The sequence below is a fragment of the Ambystoma mexicanum genome, chromosome 6p (genome assembly GCF_040938575.1).
Source record: "Ambystoma mexicanum isolate Mex_15411 chromosome 6p, UKY_AmexF1_1, whole genome shotgun sequence".
In the NCBI taxonomy this organism is placed as follows: domain Eukaryota; kingdom Metazoa; phylum Chordata; class Amphibia; order Caudata; family Ambystomatidae; genus Ambystoma; species Ambystoma mexicanum.
The window spans coordinates 1,331,411,410-1,331,430,984 of NC_090935.1; the positions used below are offsets into that span (position 1 = coordinate 1,331,411,410).

The 19,575-nt window shown below is 43.5% G+C and overlaps 1 protein-coding gene across 7 annotated transcripts in view; it reads left to right on the forward strand.

The window, feature by feature from the left end:
- Positions 1-19,575, forward strand: part of ACO1 (aconitase 1) — a 792,824-nt gene that overhangs the window by 137,694 nt on the left and 635,555 nt on the right. For all 7 annotated transcript variants that reach the window (XM_069625992.1, XM_069625995.1, XM_069625996.1 and 4 more), the window contains exon 2: positions 8,207-8,314. In XM_069625992.1, the coding sequence (XP_069482093.1) occupies positions 8,218-8,314 (97 nt within the window). In that variant the 5' untranslated portion in view covers positions 8,207-8,217. The remainder of the gene's footprint in view (positions 1-8,206; positions 8,315-19,575) is intronic.

Sequence of the window (19,575 nt, forward strand, 5' to 3'; positions counted from 1 at the left end):
ACCTCTCCCCTTACATTTGTTATTCAAGAAAGCCCTTTATGACCTCTTGATCCATCTAAAGTTACTCACAAGAAAGGCAGGTCATGGGGCACATACTGCTCGGTACACCCCATTTTTGGCACTGGCCGGTTTGGCGTGATCAGCCTTGCGCAAGGATGTTTTGGCGCCTGCATGTTTTGGCGCAGCAGAACACATATTTTAAGCTGCTGTCTGGAACCCTGGGCTGCAAGACCGACGAGCTAACCGCTAGGCTATGTAGATTTTATAGTTTTTCAGATGCAACAGTTATATTAACAAGGGTTATTCAGAATACATTATGATTTAACATAAGTAACTGAAGATGAAATCCCTAAGATCTCTATGTTCTTGCGGTGAACAGTTCAGCCTTGCAACCCTGCAGGCCAGGGTTTGCGACACCAAAATTCTATATTTGCTTAAAATTCCAATTTCAATATATTTTTTGATAAACTTGCGCCAAACTGGCAGTGCCAAAATGTCTTGCGCCACATACTGCTAATGCACCTAGATGAACCTGTAGTATGCATTCTAAAAATAATAATTGGAACAGTGGAGAGGTTGACCAACATTGCATGTAAGATGGTGAATGCAGTTGCTGGGTATGTAGTTGCACAACCTGGTTAACACCTTTTGTAGGATGACGGAATAGTAGATTCCCAAATCCTCTCATACTTTACTTCAGAATTTAGCCATTTTTTTTTAACCATTTTATGAATTAATTTATGCTGCACCTTTTTGTTTGTACATCATCCTAATTCTAGCAGCAACATTAAGAGGATCTCCAGAGAAGGGTCCATTTACTCTGTATCCACAACTGCTTACATGCGCCATTCCTTGCGAAGTCACTTGTTCAGTAACTAACTTTGCTTAAATAGCAGGAGGTACCCATTAGAACAAGGCCTTTTAGTTGTATTAGATGCGAAACAGTTCATATCCAGATGGCTGATGAAGAATGATTAGCAATCGAATAGACCATCAGGTCCAGTACATCTGATGTTTAATGACCTTGAAGAGTTTACTGGATGAGTCAGCCTGGCACATGTGGCGGTCCTCCTACGTTAAAGAGAACGTCCTTCAAAACCTTCTTTTGTGTTTTTTCTATGTTCCGAATTTCCTTGGATGCCGAATGGAATCCTTTTTAATGTTTTAATTCCAACAAGAAAACTGTTCCCACACAATCCTGCATTGGTACACAATACTAGATACATCATTTCCCTGACAAATCGCATCAATATTAAAAACAAATTACTTGTGATCAAGTAAGGGCTTTCAATTTGCTTGAACTTTCGCTGATTTCCAATTGGAAGGTAGTAAAGGTGTCTTTCTATGAATAGTTCCCTGAATGCAATCAATGTTGACAGTTTTCTTTTAAAGTATATTGGAGACTATATTTAGGAGTTGAAAAACGGTGAAAGGTATAAAAATACAGAATTATTTCTATTTTCCTAGTTGACCCTTCACTGTGGTTTTTGATATTTAAAAAAAAAAAAAATGCTTTGGGAGTGCGTTTCTCTGAGGGAAGCATAGCGGTGCTGTCTGAGTTCCATGAGCCCGGGCCCACCGGGACAATCTCCTCCTGACCATGGTGGAATAGAAAGCATCTTCCCTGCACTGATAGGCAAACCCTGCTGTCAATCTGGCGGCCGATGGAAAAACTGTGGAGCTTGGAGGTGCTGAGTCACAAAATGGCACCTGGATGTGGACAGGTCGGAGTAGCTGGGGCTGCCTAGATTTGGCCCGTTGCTGAGTAGTCGCGGTGGCGAGAAAGGAGCTTGGTGCCTCCCGAGGTCAGGGCGAGGCTATACGGCAGAGCGGATTTGACCCTGTACAGAGTGCAGCGAGGGCTACCCAGTGGTGCGCAGGCACTGAACTTGGAGAGGGAGGCAGACTGAAGACGCAGAGTCCCTCGACTGTTAACGTGCGAATATGCAGCGGTCCTACAGATGGGCCAGCTCCCCTCACAGGGGGAGAGATAGAAGTCTATTAAAAGTGGGCTTTGTTAGTGGCCCAAGCTTAAGCTTCAGTTGGTGGAAGCCAGGCAAATCTGTTGTAGGCCAGAAGGAAACGATAATTGAGGGCTGTTGCACAGCAGGGGGTGTCGGGCCTGAACCTGAATTAATTTATTTGGCACTTTGGGTTTGATTTTGTACCTCCTGCTCTAACTCGTGTCTTGATGCTGTAAGTCTGAAGTGGAGTGGGTATTGAAAGAGATCCCCGAGACGTACAGGGTCTGTTGTGTCGCTTGTGAGGGTGCGAGAAGGCAGCATGACAAAGGTTCCAGTGGAACCAAAAGCGTCTGTCTGGAGACATCAAGAGCATGATGCAAGAGGGGCTCAAGAAAAACCAACAGTTAGCGGCAGTGCAGATCCATTCTCCAAGTGAGTCAGGGGTGATGGAAGATACTCCTATAATGAAATCTGATTTGCAGCTCATGCTCTTGGAAATGAAAAAAGAAACTGAAGGTAGTACGGCAAACCCAACTAAATGCATAGCAAAGCTGGATAAACACCCCATGGGATCAGGTACATGAACAAGCCGAACTAGCAGAGGGACAAATCTGGAACAACAAATGGACTATCTCGTGGTGAAACGGGAACATGCATAGAATAGACTTCTGAGAAATAACATCAGGCTGTGAGGGATTCCCAAACAAATTGCCACTAAGGAGCTGGACGAGTATGTCTGGGCACCTATTCTCCTTATTCTGAATGTATCGGAAGAAATGGAGATGGTTCTGGACAGAACACCCCGGGTACAGTATAAATACTAACTAATAGAAATGTGATTCTGTATGATCAGACAAGGGTGCACTTGTTTTGACTTGAGGACAAAATCACGCTAGCCGCTAGGAAAATGGACAAGATCCGGTTTAAAGAGGCCTCAATTTCAGTGTTTCAAGATTTGGCCCAAGTGACACTGCAGAAGAGGACAAATCTGAGCATGGTAACAAGTTGGCTCTGAGAAAGATGTCTGGTACAGATGGGTCTTCCCCTGTAGGTTGATGTTCAAAGTCGACAGGAAGTCCTATAATATTTCTAAAGAAGAGGAAGTTGCAGAGCTCTTTGAGCAGGATGGAGGGACTTTACCCGATAACCAATCCCCGGAAAGGGACTGTACTAGGAGGGGGAAAGAGAATGCCAGACAGGTGGTAGGGGATGGAAGAGAGGCTGTTCGTATCCCAGGGGGAGGAGAAAGGTGGAACATCTACTGAATGTTATTTGACTTGAGAAAGGTGCGCCAATTTGTTGAATACTGCTCTGTTAAGCTGGGGTTGAGGATACATGTGCTGTGGGAGGGGGGCGAGATGCTGGTTGGAAATGAGCGGGAGAGAAATAGAAGAGAATTTAAATGATTGCAGGGGGGTGCGTGGGAGTGGCTGGGGTTCTGGAAATGGACTCCTTGAGAGTTGGACGGCTATAGCTGGGGTACAGGGAATGGACGTGGCCCAGAAGTGAATGCTGTTTAGTGTTGTGACATTTAGTCATGTGGTTATAGGGCTTTCTTTTGTTACTGGTTCTCCGGTTAAGCCACATGAGTGGAGGTGTGAATAATACAGATGTTCAGGCAAAGCAGATTGATGCGACAATGCTGCAAGAGAATATTAGCAAGCTATGTTGGCCGATTTGGGATTGGTGACCCTGAATGTGTGGAGTTTCAATTCTCTTCAAAAGCAGAGTTCCATATTGCGAAGGTTATTAAAATGAAAACCTCTAGATTTCATAGAGGATACACATTTATTGCTGCAAGATGAAAGTTAAGGCATAAGTCATTGCCTATTAAATATTCTGCTTCTAGTAGCCACGAACAGAGGGCTTGCGATTCTGTTTGTATACATTTTTTAGTGAATCCAATCCCTGCTCCAGAGACCCTGAGGGTAGCTATTTAATTCTCGAGGGTCTCATGAGTGGGTAGGTCTTTACATTGGTGTTGTCTTATGCTCCTAATGGTCATCAGGACAAATACCTTTGAGAAAGATAGGATGGCTATGTGAGGGATATGTTATGATAGGAGGAGACTTCAATTGTGTGATGGACCCTAAAATGGTCAAAACACTTCCCAGTCTGCAAATTATGATATATGTAGACAAGAATTAGGTAGGCTTCTCCGGGTTATTGGGGTTAATAGAGATGTGGCGCTTTTTCCATCCGGAGGAGACGATATACGCATTTTTAGCAGTTCACGGGTTATTCGAAGATGAACATGTGTTCTCCTCCAATGTGTTCCCAATGGTACTCTGGCTGGGCATGGGCCTCTGGTGCCTCTGATCATGCGCCGGTCAAGGTGAGGCTACAGATAAGACTCTTGAACCTAGGGGATGGGGGTGGTGCTTAACTGATCTGGTCTTGACAAATGTAACAGTCCGAGCTCATATGGAGGAAGCAATTAGTGCATTTTTTTTTTTAAATAAAATGAGGTTGGGGGGTATGGATTGGAGAACTATTAAGGATGTGGAAAAAGCTGTGTTTAGGGGAAACTTATCAGGAAAACTGCAGCTATGAACGCAAGTGAAAAGTACATGAATTGCACTGCTGGTGGAACAGGCAAAAGGAGCGCACAGACGTGTAAGGGCTCCCAGGGTAGGGCCAATGCGTGCACAGTTGGAAGCCCATGTGGCGGACCAATTAGCTGAAAAGATCCTACATGTTTACCATTCTTTTATGAAGGGTATCAAGGCAAATCGATTTTTGGCGACCAAATAACATAAACAAAAGCTAAGTAATTTAAAAAGGATGCAGATAAAATGGAAATTATTGAGGCATATTATATACAATTTATTGTATATTTATTGCTAAGTAATTTAAAAAGGATGCAGATAAAATGGAAATTATTGAGGCATATTATATACAATTTATTACAGGTGGAGAATCTGGATTTGGTACAGCAAAAATAACGTATACAAAGGGTGGGTCTACCAAAGGTGATAGTGGAAGATCCTATAACCCCTGCTGAAGTGGGCTGGCTATTGATACGCTACCTTGGAACACACTCCAGGACCGGATAGCTTAAAGAATGCTTATTTTAACATTTTTAAATCCTGGCTAACGAAAATCAAGCAAACGGGTGGTTTCACAAGAAATGGGTATCTCAACAACGACCCTGGTACAGATCCAGTGGAATGTGAAAGTTATCGCCCTATTTCCTCAATGCGAATGCCAAAATATACGCAACATTATCTCTTCTAGATTGATGATCATCTTACCCAAATTAATCCATACTGATCAAACTAGCTTCATAACTGGTCTATGTCCACGTGACGATATTAGGAGGGCCATTGACTTGAATGTTAGAAGCAAACGGGACAGAACATTTCAGTTTCGGCATTGGATGCCCGTAGAGCATTTTATAGCGGGGACTGGATTGATCTACAGCAAATTATGGAAGCATTAGGGTCCTACACTTTTACAAATTATCTTGGCAAACTTTCATCCCCAAGGTACGAGAATTCATGTGAATGAGACACTCTTCCCCGATTAAGCTATTGAGAGAGACTCCTCGGGTGCTTGTGTTCCTCTCCGATCTTTTGGCAATAGAATAGTTTGCCTGTAGGGTTAGGCAGGATAATAGAATTGTGGAGGTGCAGGGTAACTGGCAAAAGCATAGAATTACTCTTTATGCCAACGATATCTTTGTTTTTGAATGATGGGGGAAATCCTTACTGAATGCGATGGGGGTCCTAGGCGACTTTGTGGGGGGGGAGGAGGAGAGTCGCAGGCTTTTTCACTAACCATATGAAATCATAGTGCTTAATGTTAAAGAAGATCTCGAGCAGGTTGGCAAAAGGCTTTGTGATTATCTTATAGTCTGGGACCGCGAGGGGCTAGACTATCTAGGGGTTAGACTGACAGTGTCTCTAACATCCCTCTATGGTGGAAGATAACCGAGGACCTTAAATGCCGGGACATACAGGAGCTTTTGTGGTTTGATAGAATTGTGGCACTTAAAATGACCTTGCTCCCAAGAATTTGATGTGCTTTGAGCTCTACTTATGGGTGCCCCAGCTGTTATGGTTAAGGAATTGCAGAGGGAAGTATTCTCCTTTTTTATTTGGATTAGGAAAAGACCTAGAATCCTGAGGCAGACCCTTACTAGAAGCCCATTACTGGGCAGTCTAGGTGTTCCAAATATTAAGATATATTTATTGGCAGTCAAGATTACACCTGTGTTAGAATGGCAGCTGCAATCAGGAATTAAAAGATGAGGTGATGTGGTGCAGAGGGAGACATCTATTCCTTTGGATAAACTCCCTTTTGGGCCTGGGGTAGCGAGACCAGCAGGGGGTTTACTATTAGAATACACTAAATGTTCACTGCTTCACTGGAATAGAGCATTGAGATTTAAAAAGGTGACGAGGACCTCTATCCTCTTTGAGTCAAAACTGTAACGTTGGGCCTGGGATAAGTAGGGGTTATCTCAATGGGTGGGTAGGACAAATGGGATTATACTGACATAACTGTATACGGAAGGGATTCCCCTCTTTTGAAGAAAGTAAGGAGAAATTCCAGATGGGAGAAAATGAACACTTTCACAGTACACACATTAGGCACTAGATCACGGACCGTGGTCCGAAGAGCTGGTAGTAGAATACCCGGAGGAATTAAAATTATTTTGGGGGGAGGGGTAGAAAAAAGTATCTTGAGAATTTGGAAACCTTTGACTAATGCGACCCCGGAAGATAGAAAGCAATATATGGAACATTAGAAAAGAGAACTGGGTATGGTCATTTCAGAAGAACAGTGGGGCCAAATATGGGCAAGAGCACATAAAGCTTCAAAATGTTCAGCTATAAAAGAAGCAGCATATAAAATATGCGTTTAGATGGTATCTCACTCCAGTGGATTAGTTATATAACACATGCTTCTTCACCTCTGTGCTGGAGGGAGTGTGGGCACATAAGGTTATCTTGGGGATATGTGCTGGCTGTACCTACAATCCCAAATCTTCTGGAAGGTAATACTGGGGCATATTAAAGAGATACAGGGGCTCAATTACCCTTATACCCCGTACTGGTGCTGATGGGAGCAGTGGTGGACGGGCTGTATGCAGTGTAGTACGAAAGCTGACTTGGTCACACACCTATTGAACGCAGCTAGATTAACATTGGCCCAGTTTTGGAAAGCTAAGGAGGGCCCGATCCTTGCACAATAGTGGGTGCAAATATGGGGAGTGCTGGAGAAGAACCCAGCGTTGTCTACTGGAGCTTGCCAAAAATACTTCGCGATTTGGTTTCTGCACCATGAATTTGTTCAAGAGGGAGAACCGCATTTCTATTGACCAATGTCACTAAATCATTTCTCAATATTGTAAGGCCTAAGGTTGATAAAGGCATACAGTAGAAAAGGGTGGTGTGAAGAAGACACCTGCTTATGATATGAATGTAAGGGCAAAGAAGGTAATGTGTTCCTTGTTTGCTTTGGGATCGCACTCTTTTCGCTTAAGTTATGTTTTCCTATGATTTGAATAAAGATGAGAGATCAAGATGTGGATTTTCAGTGTGTTTAGAATGTTGGATCTGCGTACCCAAGGAAAGTGGATGAAAACATGTAAGGCTATTTTGAAAAATTTCAAATAAAAAATTAAGCTTATTTTTTAAACGTCAAGTTTTCCAACACTTGGTTGTCAGATGTTTAGCGCATGTGAATGAAAACGTATCTATTAATTTGGTTGAATGGGTCATGGTTTCTCATTTCCTATATTCAGTCTTTTGCTGCGGACCTCATTGAGTCTAAACCCTCCTAGAATAATCAAATGACTATATAGCCTGAAGTCACAACCTGCACTAGGCTAAACAATGCATGTTCTCCCTTTTAACTGACGGCACCAGATCCACAATCTTTCCGACCGTTGCCAAACCACAAGAAATGGTGTCTTCTTTACAGTTCCACTGCCCTAGACTGAGTTTTCTAATCTCTTAAGATGGTGATGTCTTTATGCATGCTCATGTTCCACTTGTTCGTCAAAGGCAATGCTGCAGTTCCACGTGGAATTTTCACTTGTCATGGCATTGAAGATCCAACCCCATGCCTTTTGATTAACTGGACTATCATTTTATACTGCCGTCACTGTAGTCCACTTTGATTTAAATAGTTTATGCACTGTGTGATAAATACGTGTTTTTTTTAATTTTATTTATTTTTTATTGCGGATGTACTGTTTAGCTGACAATTCTTTTCTTTCATGTATCCCTTAGGCTCTACAATCATGAGTAACCCTTTTGCACACACAGTGGAGCCCCTTGACCCTGAGCGGCCAGAAAAGAAATTCTACAATCTCAACAAGTTGGAAGATTCAAGATATGGTAGGTTTATTTTGCAGTGCCTCCGAGCCACGTGGCCTGCATTTCAATATCAATCCTTGGAGACGAGCTTCAGACGGGGACAATGTGCTTTATCTTGTGACTTTTTTTTTTCCCCACTCGTCTATCTTTGCCTTTTGAATGTGTTTGGACTGATATGATAGTTTATTTACATAGAGCCTATAGACAATGTGTTTCTGCCAAAGGAGGGAACAGGGGAAAATACAATGACATTCTTACAGGCCATGAACAGTAAGGATGTGAAATTAACTATCGTCCTCGGCCTGACGACATAGCAGATAGTGCAAGTGCTAAGACATAGATAAGGAAGGGAGGGGGAGAGTGGGAAGGAAACGGAAACAGACAGGCGACTACCGTACTAGGCCTGACAGAATTTCTGGTAGAGTCGGAGCGGTGGGTAGGGCAGGGGAGGGGATGGGAGGAAAAAACAAGTAAGGGGAGGGAGGAGGAGACAGACGAGGTTGCTATCATACTAGGTCCAGGCACAATTCTGATAGAGTAAGTGCATAGAAGAAAGTAAGGGGAGGAGTAAGCAGTCACAAAGAGTGGAGAAGCAAGAGGGGAGAGCGAATACAATTGTAGAAGTCAGTCGTAACACAATGTTGCAAGCCAGGATACAAGATGAAGATGAAGATGGGAACAGCATGATTCAGGGCCACCATGAGTACAAGATGCAAAGGAAGTCAAGCATGAGACTTGAGAAAGGGAGATGCACCGTGAATCAATGAAGTCCATAAAAGTCAAATCCAGCATTGGCCACAAGGAGGTGATAGTGAAACCAGAATGTATCAGGACAGACGCCTGCAGAAGTAGGCTGGAGGGGGAGCAGGGTGGAAGAATCAAGCAAAACAGGCAACACTTGTGTGCGAGAAGGGTGGGGGCACAAAGGAACATCACGGGGGACCAGCGGGGGTTGGGATGGCCTTTGGGGACAGAGGCAGTAAACCCATGTTGGTGCATGCTTATCTGCTGTCTGAGCAGGGGTTCGGGCCCTGGGTTCTGGTCAGAGCAGGAATTGCGCTCTTCATCGTCTGCCCATCACTTCAGACGCCCGGGCGAGAGACGCCCTTGATCTAAGAGTTAAGAGCAGGAAGCAAGAGGCGAGGCTAGAAGGTGTTATTAACATTGTCCATTTTAGAACTTGTGCTCTACCAACGTGTTGGTAGAGGGCTGGAAGGTGGGCAGGGCTTAGGCCAGGTGACTTAGATCCATTTGCACCTGCTCCCCCTTCTGCCTGTAGTTTTTTCATTAACCTACAAAGCAAGGCAGCCACACCTCTGTAGTTTATTTCAAAATAGTCCATCTGTAGAATACTGGGAGTGGATTAAAATACCCGACTGCTCATATTGTAATTGACCAAGTCCTTTCACATTCTTTATCGAATTTTGTAATCTGAGACCTACATTATCTAATTTGCTAATTTTGTACACGTGCTTGTTAAATCTTAAAACAAAGTGTACATTGTAGGTTGTTTCTGGCATCTTTTATATTGGTTATTGAGATGCATTGGCTGTTTGTACAATGTTTTTGTAAATGCAATACAAATGAATACAGAAGCATCTATGTACCGTTTCTTGCACGTTGGGGAGAGCAAAAGCAAAAGGAAAACTGTAAAGCCTGTGATTTTAGATCTGTTTACTGTAGGTCCTTGCAAAAAATGTAGTTTCTGTGCTCTGAAACAATATGGCAGTGCATTTCTGGCCTATTTAAGTGTATTGTGAAATGAAGCAAGAGAAGATGTGGGGAATAACGACTGTGATCTCTAATGAAGAGATGGGGCATGATGTAATATTTGGTTATCTTAGCAGTCGCACTGCCCCTGGTTTAAAATATTAAACTGCTGAATTTGGTTTAGTCACGATGTGTTGTGTTTAGGGGGCGTTAGCCCCTGCCTCTACCCTGTTAGTCAACGGTAGGAGGTCCTCGAATAACGCATACCAACAAAGCATTTGTACAAAAGCCAATCTGGTTCGTTTGGGGCTCTTAAAATTCTTAAAGCTGCTGCCATTATTATTCTTAGATTTTTTGCAAGGTTCTGTGGTCCCCATACTGCAAACCTTTTTAAAATTAATATATTGCAAGCCACAGAGACCACTTAAGGTGGCTTGCCAGGGCCCTTTGCATGGCCTCAGACCGTACCCATTGGCCACTGTAAGTTGCTTTGGGGTCCCTGAGATGGGGCCGAAAGCGTTGCCCCGTGTAGTGCCCGTGGGCATGCCATGAGGCCATACCCCAAGCTACCTGATGGGCTCACTGGGTGCTAGGCACACTGTCTGGTGCTAAGCAGACTGTCTTTTGCCTTGCCGTGTGCAAAGTGCTCATGTATATATTTACAAAACACTGCAATTAAGTTATCCTTCGGTTCCAGCAACATTTTGGTCGGCTAAAAAACATATTTACCTGTCGACTTGACCCCCTCTGCCCCAACTGAACCATAACTCTGCTACACAGTGCCACATATGTCAACACAAATGACCAGTGCGTGTACTGTACAACACATGCTGCTTTGGCCCACTTTTAATTTGATTGCAAATGCAAAACAAAGCTGCCCAAATCAACGATAAACTGTTTTAACGACCGCTTTCCATGGCGAACTATATTGGAGACATCCTGAGCAGTGCACAGAGTTGGCTTGATTTATGTTTGCTTTAGGAAGCAGTACTGGTTAATTTATGTAATTTTGTTTTGCGCTTGAACCATAATCTCTTTAGGAAAGTGTTTTTACTGATCCATTTAATTGCAAGTGCATCAAAGGATCAAACTCTTGGTATGTAATCTTGAGGTTGCGTACGTGGAGCTCTGCTGCTGTGGTTGAACCTGGAGAAGGGCCTCCAGACTTTTGCCCGGTTTCCAGAGACGTCATTTCGCCAAAATGTCAGGGGTAGCAGGAGTGACACCACATGACCCTTTGCCTCTGACATCACAGGCAGTGATGTCATTTGACCCTGCTCCCAAGTGATATTACGGGAAATGATGGCACACAACCTTCAGATGCGTCAAACACCCGTGTTTCCAGGCGCTCTCAATTCAGACAGATCTAAAAACCGAGGCACAGAGGGAGGCATGATTTGTCCACGATTACAGTTGGGGAATGCCATTTTCCAGACTCAATGTGGGGCATAGGGCCTATATGTACAGCACACATAATGCAGTACTTGTAACGGGGTAAACAAAATCTCTAACGCAGGCTACAGCTAGTGTATGAAACATCTATAGATCAATGGACAACGAAGTACTATGGCATTGATGTGTTAAGCAAAAAAGCACTGACCTGGGGAGGCGTGTGCTGTCTGTTTACCCATGAGTAAAATGTTGCACTAGCAAGGCCTGAAAATTACATTGTTGACCAGGATTTAGGATCAACAATGCTAGAAGAAACCTATTGTGCGGTTGTAAACTGAGGCCATCTGTCTCTGTGTGCGTTTATCTTTGTGACAAGCAACCAAATGTTGTCCCCCACAACCCAGAACCGAACATAAAACTTAAATATCTTAGGCTTTGATACTTGTCTATTACCTATAACTGGGTGAGGTGTGGGGAAAGGGGGGGGCTGCACTTCGCTCTACAGTGGTGCTCTATCTATAATTTTCAGACCTCTGTGAGGTGCATTATTCAGTGAGCTCCCCCCACCCCTAATCGGCTTGTGAATGAAGCTTCCACAAAGCCCGTTCTGAGCAGGAGTTTGAGTGGCGAGTCGTGGGTCATTCCATGGCTCTCTCACTTCTGAGACTATGTTCATTGCTTAGTGTTGCACCAGAGCAGGGTCCTGGTCCAGTTTGCGGCCCCTCTCAACCATTCATATCACACTTGAATGCGTTCAAGGTGAGCAGAGCCAATCAGTGGCATTGCATGAAATTTGGGGGTCCCCCCCAGCTCCTTAACAAAGCATAGGGCCACACCCCGGGCCTGTCCTTACCAAAACTTTTGTGCAATGTCCATGAAGATTATGCCACTGCAGGGGCACGCACTACTCTAAGTGAAATAAATACATGTTTTTTTAATCGACGCTTAAATGTTTCACCTAGCGTAGAAGGAACGGGCGGTGCCTGGGGGTGTAAATATTTGCCACAAGTATGCAATTGCGACTGAGCATAGCAAGGGGGCACGGACCAACAAAATGCTTTGGGGGCGATTCTTCCCCCTCCCATGTGAAAATGTTTTGAAGAATGGGTTACACAGCACACTTTCTGTGAAAATGTGGGTAAAAGGCCAGACAGTTTGCAACCAGTTTTGTACAATAGATGTAAGTAATCAAAAGTGCGCAATATATGCCAGTATAAAAGCCGGTTGTACCCATACATTTGCATGCTGGCTCCACTAACATATGCTAGTATTCCCGAACATACTCATGTTTACTTTGAGATGTTTCATATAGTATCATTAGTGGCACTAGGCACAAAGCTGGCTCTGCCAGTATTTATGCTCTTACTCTTATGTAAGAAAATACTCCAGTTGGTTTGGTCACTAAAAATGACATGTCACAATAAGGAAACCGGTCCAAACTGGTTCCAATGTAAGTCAGTCTACGCCCATAAGAACACTTACCATCCTTGCTTCATCATAGATGCTCAGTTAATAAAAAGTCATGCTACAGTAAGAAATCTACAGGCTGCGCTACACCAAAATGTCAGTCTAGTGAGGTAATGTCACTTATCATGCTTGCTTTATGAAAGATGCGGATTACTTTAAGCAATGGCTAGGCTGGCTGTACCAAAATGCCATTCGAATGAGTGTTTGCCCACTCCTCGTTTGGTATGATGTTCCAACTGCTTTGGTAAAATGAATTTGGCAGAGAGCGCTTTTAGGGAGAATTCTCGAACATTTGCTAATTCCCTTCACCTTAGAGACCCCCAGCAACTTTACTGGATTTTGAGGACTTGATTTTTTTACCTGGAGAGAGTGTCAGCCTTTTCCCCATTTTTATTTTGATATGCGTTTTACCTCTGTGTTGTCTTTGGTTATGGAGTCTAAACAACTCCATAGGCATCATCTTTTCATTTGTCACACAGCACCCTCAGTGCAGTGGCACAGGGAAACCTTTTCAGGCTTTCCCAAGGTTTAAATACCTTCTCTGGGATAAACTACTGTTTACCAGAGTAAGTAAAGTGAAATTGACTTTACTAGTCTTTTTAAATTCCTAGACCCAGCACACCCTATCTTATAATAGAGTGCTGGAGGGATCACTTAGTATCCCCCATGTCTAGATACTCATGTAGCAGTCAAATGCTACCCTTTCCTCTCAGAATGGCTGGTGGCAGTGGTTTTACAACAAACTACCATGATTTTTCCCGACCGCAAACTATTCGTAGCCAATGTTCCCTCTAATAATTTTTCTGTAGGTGTGGAACCGGTTGGCTGTTGTGCGCACATTATTATCTAGTGCGCAACGTACTAATGAGATCAGCCACGTTGTGAGCTACCGTCGCAGAAGAGAGTTTGGAAAGGAATTTCCTCTTCCCAGCCACTGCAATTCTTTAAAAATCTTACAACACTTTTTCAAAACACGTAGGGCGTCATTTCGGCCCTGGCGGTCTGGGAACTACGGTACCGGTAAGCATGCCGGTACTGTAGTTCCCGGACCGCCATATTATGAGCTGTGCTCGCAGGCGCCTGTCAGAGCGGCACCCGCAAGCACAGCACGTTGGATGCACCATGGGGCCGAATGGGGATGCGGAGTCCTTTGTTGCTGGCACCCGCAAATGGGCAATTACAGGTCCGCCAAACTCGGCATTACCCGGTTCTTGCCCATTTGCGGGTGCCGGTAAAAATGCAACTCTGGCGTCAGCCGTGCTGGTTTTGCCAGCACAACTACAGCTGGAGTTGTAATGAGGTCCACAGTCCAAAATTAAATGTCATATGTGATTATACTGAAAACTCATCAACCAGTCCAAGACTACAATATCTGCCACAGCACCTTGTAAACTTACTTCTGCGCAGAGAAAATGTTGGCCTCATTACGAGTTTGGCGGTAAGTGGTAAAGTTGCAATGGAGTTACCGCCAACTTTACTACTATGCCAAATTATGATTTCGGGCCTGGAGTGGAAGATTTGTCTCCAGGAACATCCTGGAGGTAAATCCTCCAACTCTACGCCGAAATCGTCAGAATTTCCTCTGCGGTAATTCTGCCAAAAAAGCCACATTGAGTCCAATGGACTCAATATGAATGGGGAATTACACTGCCACTACCAGTTGTAATCTGACGGCAATTCCTCCGGACCAAGTGGCAGTAACAGTAATTTGTTTGGGAGGTATTCTGGTAGGTTTATGCCAGGATTCCACCCCAAGTCGTAATGGGGCCCTGTATGTTTTATGTCACTGGAAAATCACAAAATTTTATTACAAAACACAAATATCTTTGTGTTCCCAGATATCTCACGCAAACAATATTTATTCTTAAAGACCTTTTTCTTTGTATTCTGATTTTTCAAAAGAATTTGAATTTTATTCTTGATGCGATAAACTCGTGGTCAGCCGACATGTGTTTAGACCGAAGGGGTCTTTATCGAGGCTGGTGTGTTATTGTTCGTTGACTGTTGGGTAGGTTGGCTCTTGGTGGTGGGTTGGTGCAGGTGGGTTCCACACCTTGAATAGGCTGGCTTGTCAGCCTGTTACTGCTGCAAACGACATCCCTGGCATTTGTGGCCCTCAAATATCTCTTGTCATAACTGATGTGGCTGTCAAGAACGTCAGATAGAATACATTTGCCGATTGATTAATGGCAATTAAAAGCAATGTGTCAAAAACATGCTGAAAGGAGTTCAAGTGCCACTTTAATGAAGTAATTCAAAGGCCAGGAGAACATTCTTCTAATAATTTGTGTTAAGATAATTGCTTCAGAATAACTGCACCTTAGAATATGATACAGAATTCCTGTGCCTCTGCTTACTATGCACATTACGTTCTCCAGTGGGTAGTGCTACCACCAGCCTTAGAGCTAACAGACATATGCACCATGCAAGTTTACTCACTAAAAAAAGGAAAATGTGCCAAACAAAAAACAAGAAACAATGAACATATCATTGCTTCAACCCACAAAGCTCCACTGATATTCTTTTCGAATTAGTGACCAGTGGAGCAGTGGGATAGGAAGGAAGGAACTCTAATAATAATGCCCAATCTCAAAAGGAATTTTATGGGGAAAGAACATCTTTTAAAAGCAGAAGGTATCCCTATTGGCAAAGCTAATAACTTTTTACTCCCTGACAAATCATTTGACTGCAAGTAGGGTGCAAAATCTGTTTAGAGCACTGTTTGTATCCCCGACATAGGGAGTGAAATGACAGGACACATAATGTGTATAGTTTTGCCCACCCTTCTGCACCACATCCTAGATAAAATGAAACCAGAGCCTTGCTGAGGTTTATTATGGAGCCCTGTTGAAGAAAATCACACACATATGCCTTTTAAGTTAATAGCATCAATTCATCAGAGATACAACTGATTGGGTGCCTTGTTCTGTAACTATGGATCCCTCTTCTGTAATTCTTATCAGTTAAATAAGATGCAGGGGGATACTAGAGACCATACAAACAGAACTGTTGTCTAAATGGGTACTACAATTTCCTATCCTTTAGCAGACACGCAACACATTTCCTTCAGTGTAGTGCCAAAATGTCTGCCTTGGTTTTTTTAAATGTGCTGCTTTGTTCATCGCCAGCAAGGAGTGATGCTTCCACGCATTCCCTTCCCCAGCCCCTGTGCTTGTCTGCAATATTAGTTGATAGAGCACTGTAAAAAGTGAGGGATTGTAGCAGTTAACACTCAGTGGGATATTTGCAGACCAACAATACTTTGCAAGCAAGGCATATTTAAATGCCTCAACATATGATGTCCATTTTAAGAATGTCATGACTCTGCATGTACACAATTCTTTTGCAGTGCATACAAGATTGTTTGCAATATACTCCACCCTTATATCATTGTGTAGGATTACACAAGTGCTCAGTGAAACTGTTTTTATATAGAAGAGAGTTACATTATAACGTGTGAAGGTCTATGCCTAAAGGAACTCTGAACATTTGGAAACGATGCAGATTGTGTGAAAAGCATTCTCCTGTCTGGATATCCGGTGCCATGATACTACAGACAAATAATCCCAGGCATAGTCCATACCCGTTACCCCTTGTAGGCTAAGTAAATGATATTGCAATGTTGCTCTCTACTTATAGGGTAATGCTAAAGTAGGAGACGCTGAGAATCACATTTGTCTTTTCATAATCTTAAGAGGGAAAATTAATATTTGAGTTTTATAATGCGTTAATTTACAAGGGGGCCGCTTCAAAGCACTTGCGTGACATATGTACAAAGAAGAAGTATGGGAAGGTTACACATCCAAGTAGCTTGCTTACTTAGAGTCAGTATCCGATATTTGAGCTGATAATTCGATTATATAGTGTGGGTGACGCTTTTGGTAAGGCACAATGAGTAACAGAAATTCGTTACTCATGTTACAACAAACATAAAACAAGTGGATGTAGGTAACCTTTCGCAGAGCCAAGAGAGGAAGAGTCAAAGTTGTCCGGTAGTAACTTAATATACTCTGAGGCAGAAGTTAGTCATAAGGTAAAAGAAGTGTGGTAGAGGCAGGTTTAGGAGTCATGGGTAGGGAGGGAAAATGTTTGGTTAATGTGTGCAGGCATATCTTGGTTAGATTCCTCTGTTCATGGAGCCATTTTTTCATATTCGTTTTTAAACTCTTGTGTTGTATTTTGCTGTTGGGGATTTTAGGTGCATAGTAGTGTAATGCAAATTAGCAGAGTATCAAGACTAGTTGCTTAATTTAAGAACGAGAACATTTCAGATAATTGCTGTGGCTTGTGCCTTATTACATTTTTTGAATAGGTGAGAATTATCTGTGTGCGCTGCTAAGAGTTCTGAGCGGCACCCAGAAGGAAGCTGGGCAAGCGCACATGCGCACAGCTTAGAGGCAACATTGGTTACAGTCACGTGCGGTGCCCCGTGTAAAAAGAGGACACATTTCTTTATTTGATGCTTTTTTACAAAAGTGCTCCGGTCCCGTCCCACTGGATGGAATGTCCCAAAAGTATGGAGGCACGAGGACTATGGACTAGGAGTAAGATGGTCACTACGGTGAGTAACTTTGTTAGTTTAACTGATCCCGTGACACTTGGAACTGTTCACTTTGTTAGCTTTACAAAACTGTATGGAACTTTGCTGAACATTTGGGCGCACGGCCCTATACATATTAGGGATGGACTTCTGAAGTTAGGATTGAATCTCTGTGGACTGTTAGTGCAAATACTAATCTGCACCATCATTTTCAGGGGTTTGATATGGATTTTGCCCTACATCAGTATTTGTATATATGTATCTGCTTATTAGTTTTTAGTGATCATTTCACTTGTTTGTAGTCATTTTTCACTGTTATTTGGCCATAAGTATTTTTATACCGCTTGTCTTAGTGTGTTCCTTGACTGCTTCCCTCTGTGTACTGATTGTGGATCCCTTACAAGCTCACCACCTCTTGAGACTTAGCCAAGACCACTCAACTTGTCTTGCTACCTTGAAAGGGTTTGGCTACAACTCCCAGAGTTGTCCATGTCACAATATAGGTTGGCTGTCTATACATCTGTCCACCAGTCCAGAGTATACAAAATCAGTCCTAAGACTGATATGTTCTGCTCCTCTCAGGTGCCATCCCAGATCATTAGAACATCAATATAGCGATGCCAGCCTAATATGAGACGCCCATATATTGTTGGCTAATATATGTAGTTGTTTGAAATGGTGATTGAATAGATGGGTTAGTGACGGAGCGTAGCATGTACCCATAGCCACTCACTTGTTTTGTTAAAAGATTTCATTGAATGTGAACACATTGCTATTTAAGCTGAACAGCATGAATTATTGTATGCATTACAAATGTAAAAATATGTTGCAGACATATCTGAAAGTGCTTTAATGTCAAAGCTGGCTAGGTAATAGTGAGAGAGCCATTCTGTTTGTTGCAATATCTGTATAAGTTTGGAGTCTCATACATAGCTTGGGAGTTTAGTTACTAGTGGCTGGAGATGTTGATTGATATATTTGGAGGCATTCTCTTAATCCATCCAATCCCACTTAATATGGGTCTAATTTATGGTAGGTCTTGATAGGGTTGATGTACTCTCGGCACAAAGATCGTAGGAAGCATGGGGTTAGACTGCCATAGGTATGCTCTGTCTTCATCCAGAAGGATTGCCTGTCCATGCCAATACAGTAATAGATGGTTGTGAGCCTGTCAGATTTCATTCATTGGATTGGACCGTAGTTTGGTTTAACAGCCTGGCGTATTGAGATGTCTGAGCCCCATCTCTATACCGCACTTGTCTGCATCTTTTATTTTTTTTTTAAAACCTTTATTTTTGGTCTTTCGACACAACAAACAACTTCTCACCCACATTAGGGTGGCTTTAACTTTACGCCTTCAACCAGTGTCCCGACCTCCCCGCCTCCCTCTGCGACTCCCCCCTCCGCCCCCGCTGCATCCCCATATTTTCGTCCCTCTGGTGAACCAGTGGAAGATCTCAAGAGTCTGAGTTAAAACAGTATCAGGGTGTGTTCCCGGTGACCAACGGGTCCACTGAGGAGGTGGTGTCGGCCTCACTTATTAGAAAGGATATTAGCGGGCCCCATATGTCGGGCGGGCGAGCGTGAAGTGGTAAGCATTTTATGAAATCAGTTTCTGTGTCCTGGCAATAAAGCACATCTTTCCGCCATGCAGTGTACTATGGTGGCGGGCCGCGGCCCCACGCCATGGCGACTCTTCTGCGAGCTAGTGTTAGTAGGAGTCCGGTCAGCTTCCTTGACGGCATGGGCAGCAATCTCGTCATCCCCAACAACGCTGCTGTGCATCGGGGTTGTATCGTTTCACCGACAATTGCGGCTGTCGTGTCCAACACACGGTTCCAGAATGGGGCTACCTCCGGGCATTCCCATGCGAGGTGTATAAAGTTCGCTGACAGAGTCCCGCATCTCCTGCACTCTGCCTGGGCTTCGGGATGGTGCTTGTTAGCTTTTTCCGGCGTATAGTAGGTTTGGTGGAGGAAATGAAAATGAATAAGCTTGAGCCGGGTGTTAAGTGAAATTTTTTGAGTTTGCTTCAGAATGTGACACCAGTCGGCCTCCGATATACTTGTGGATAGTGCCCGTTCCCATCTCGTTTTCGCTCTTGCATTCACGTTGGGTGATCCTGTGGTCAGCGCTTTGTAGATTAGCGACACCAGCCTGCCCTCTCCCTGAG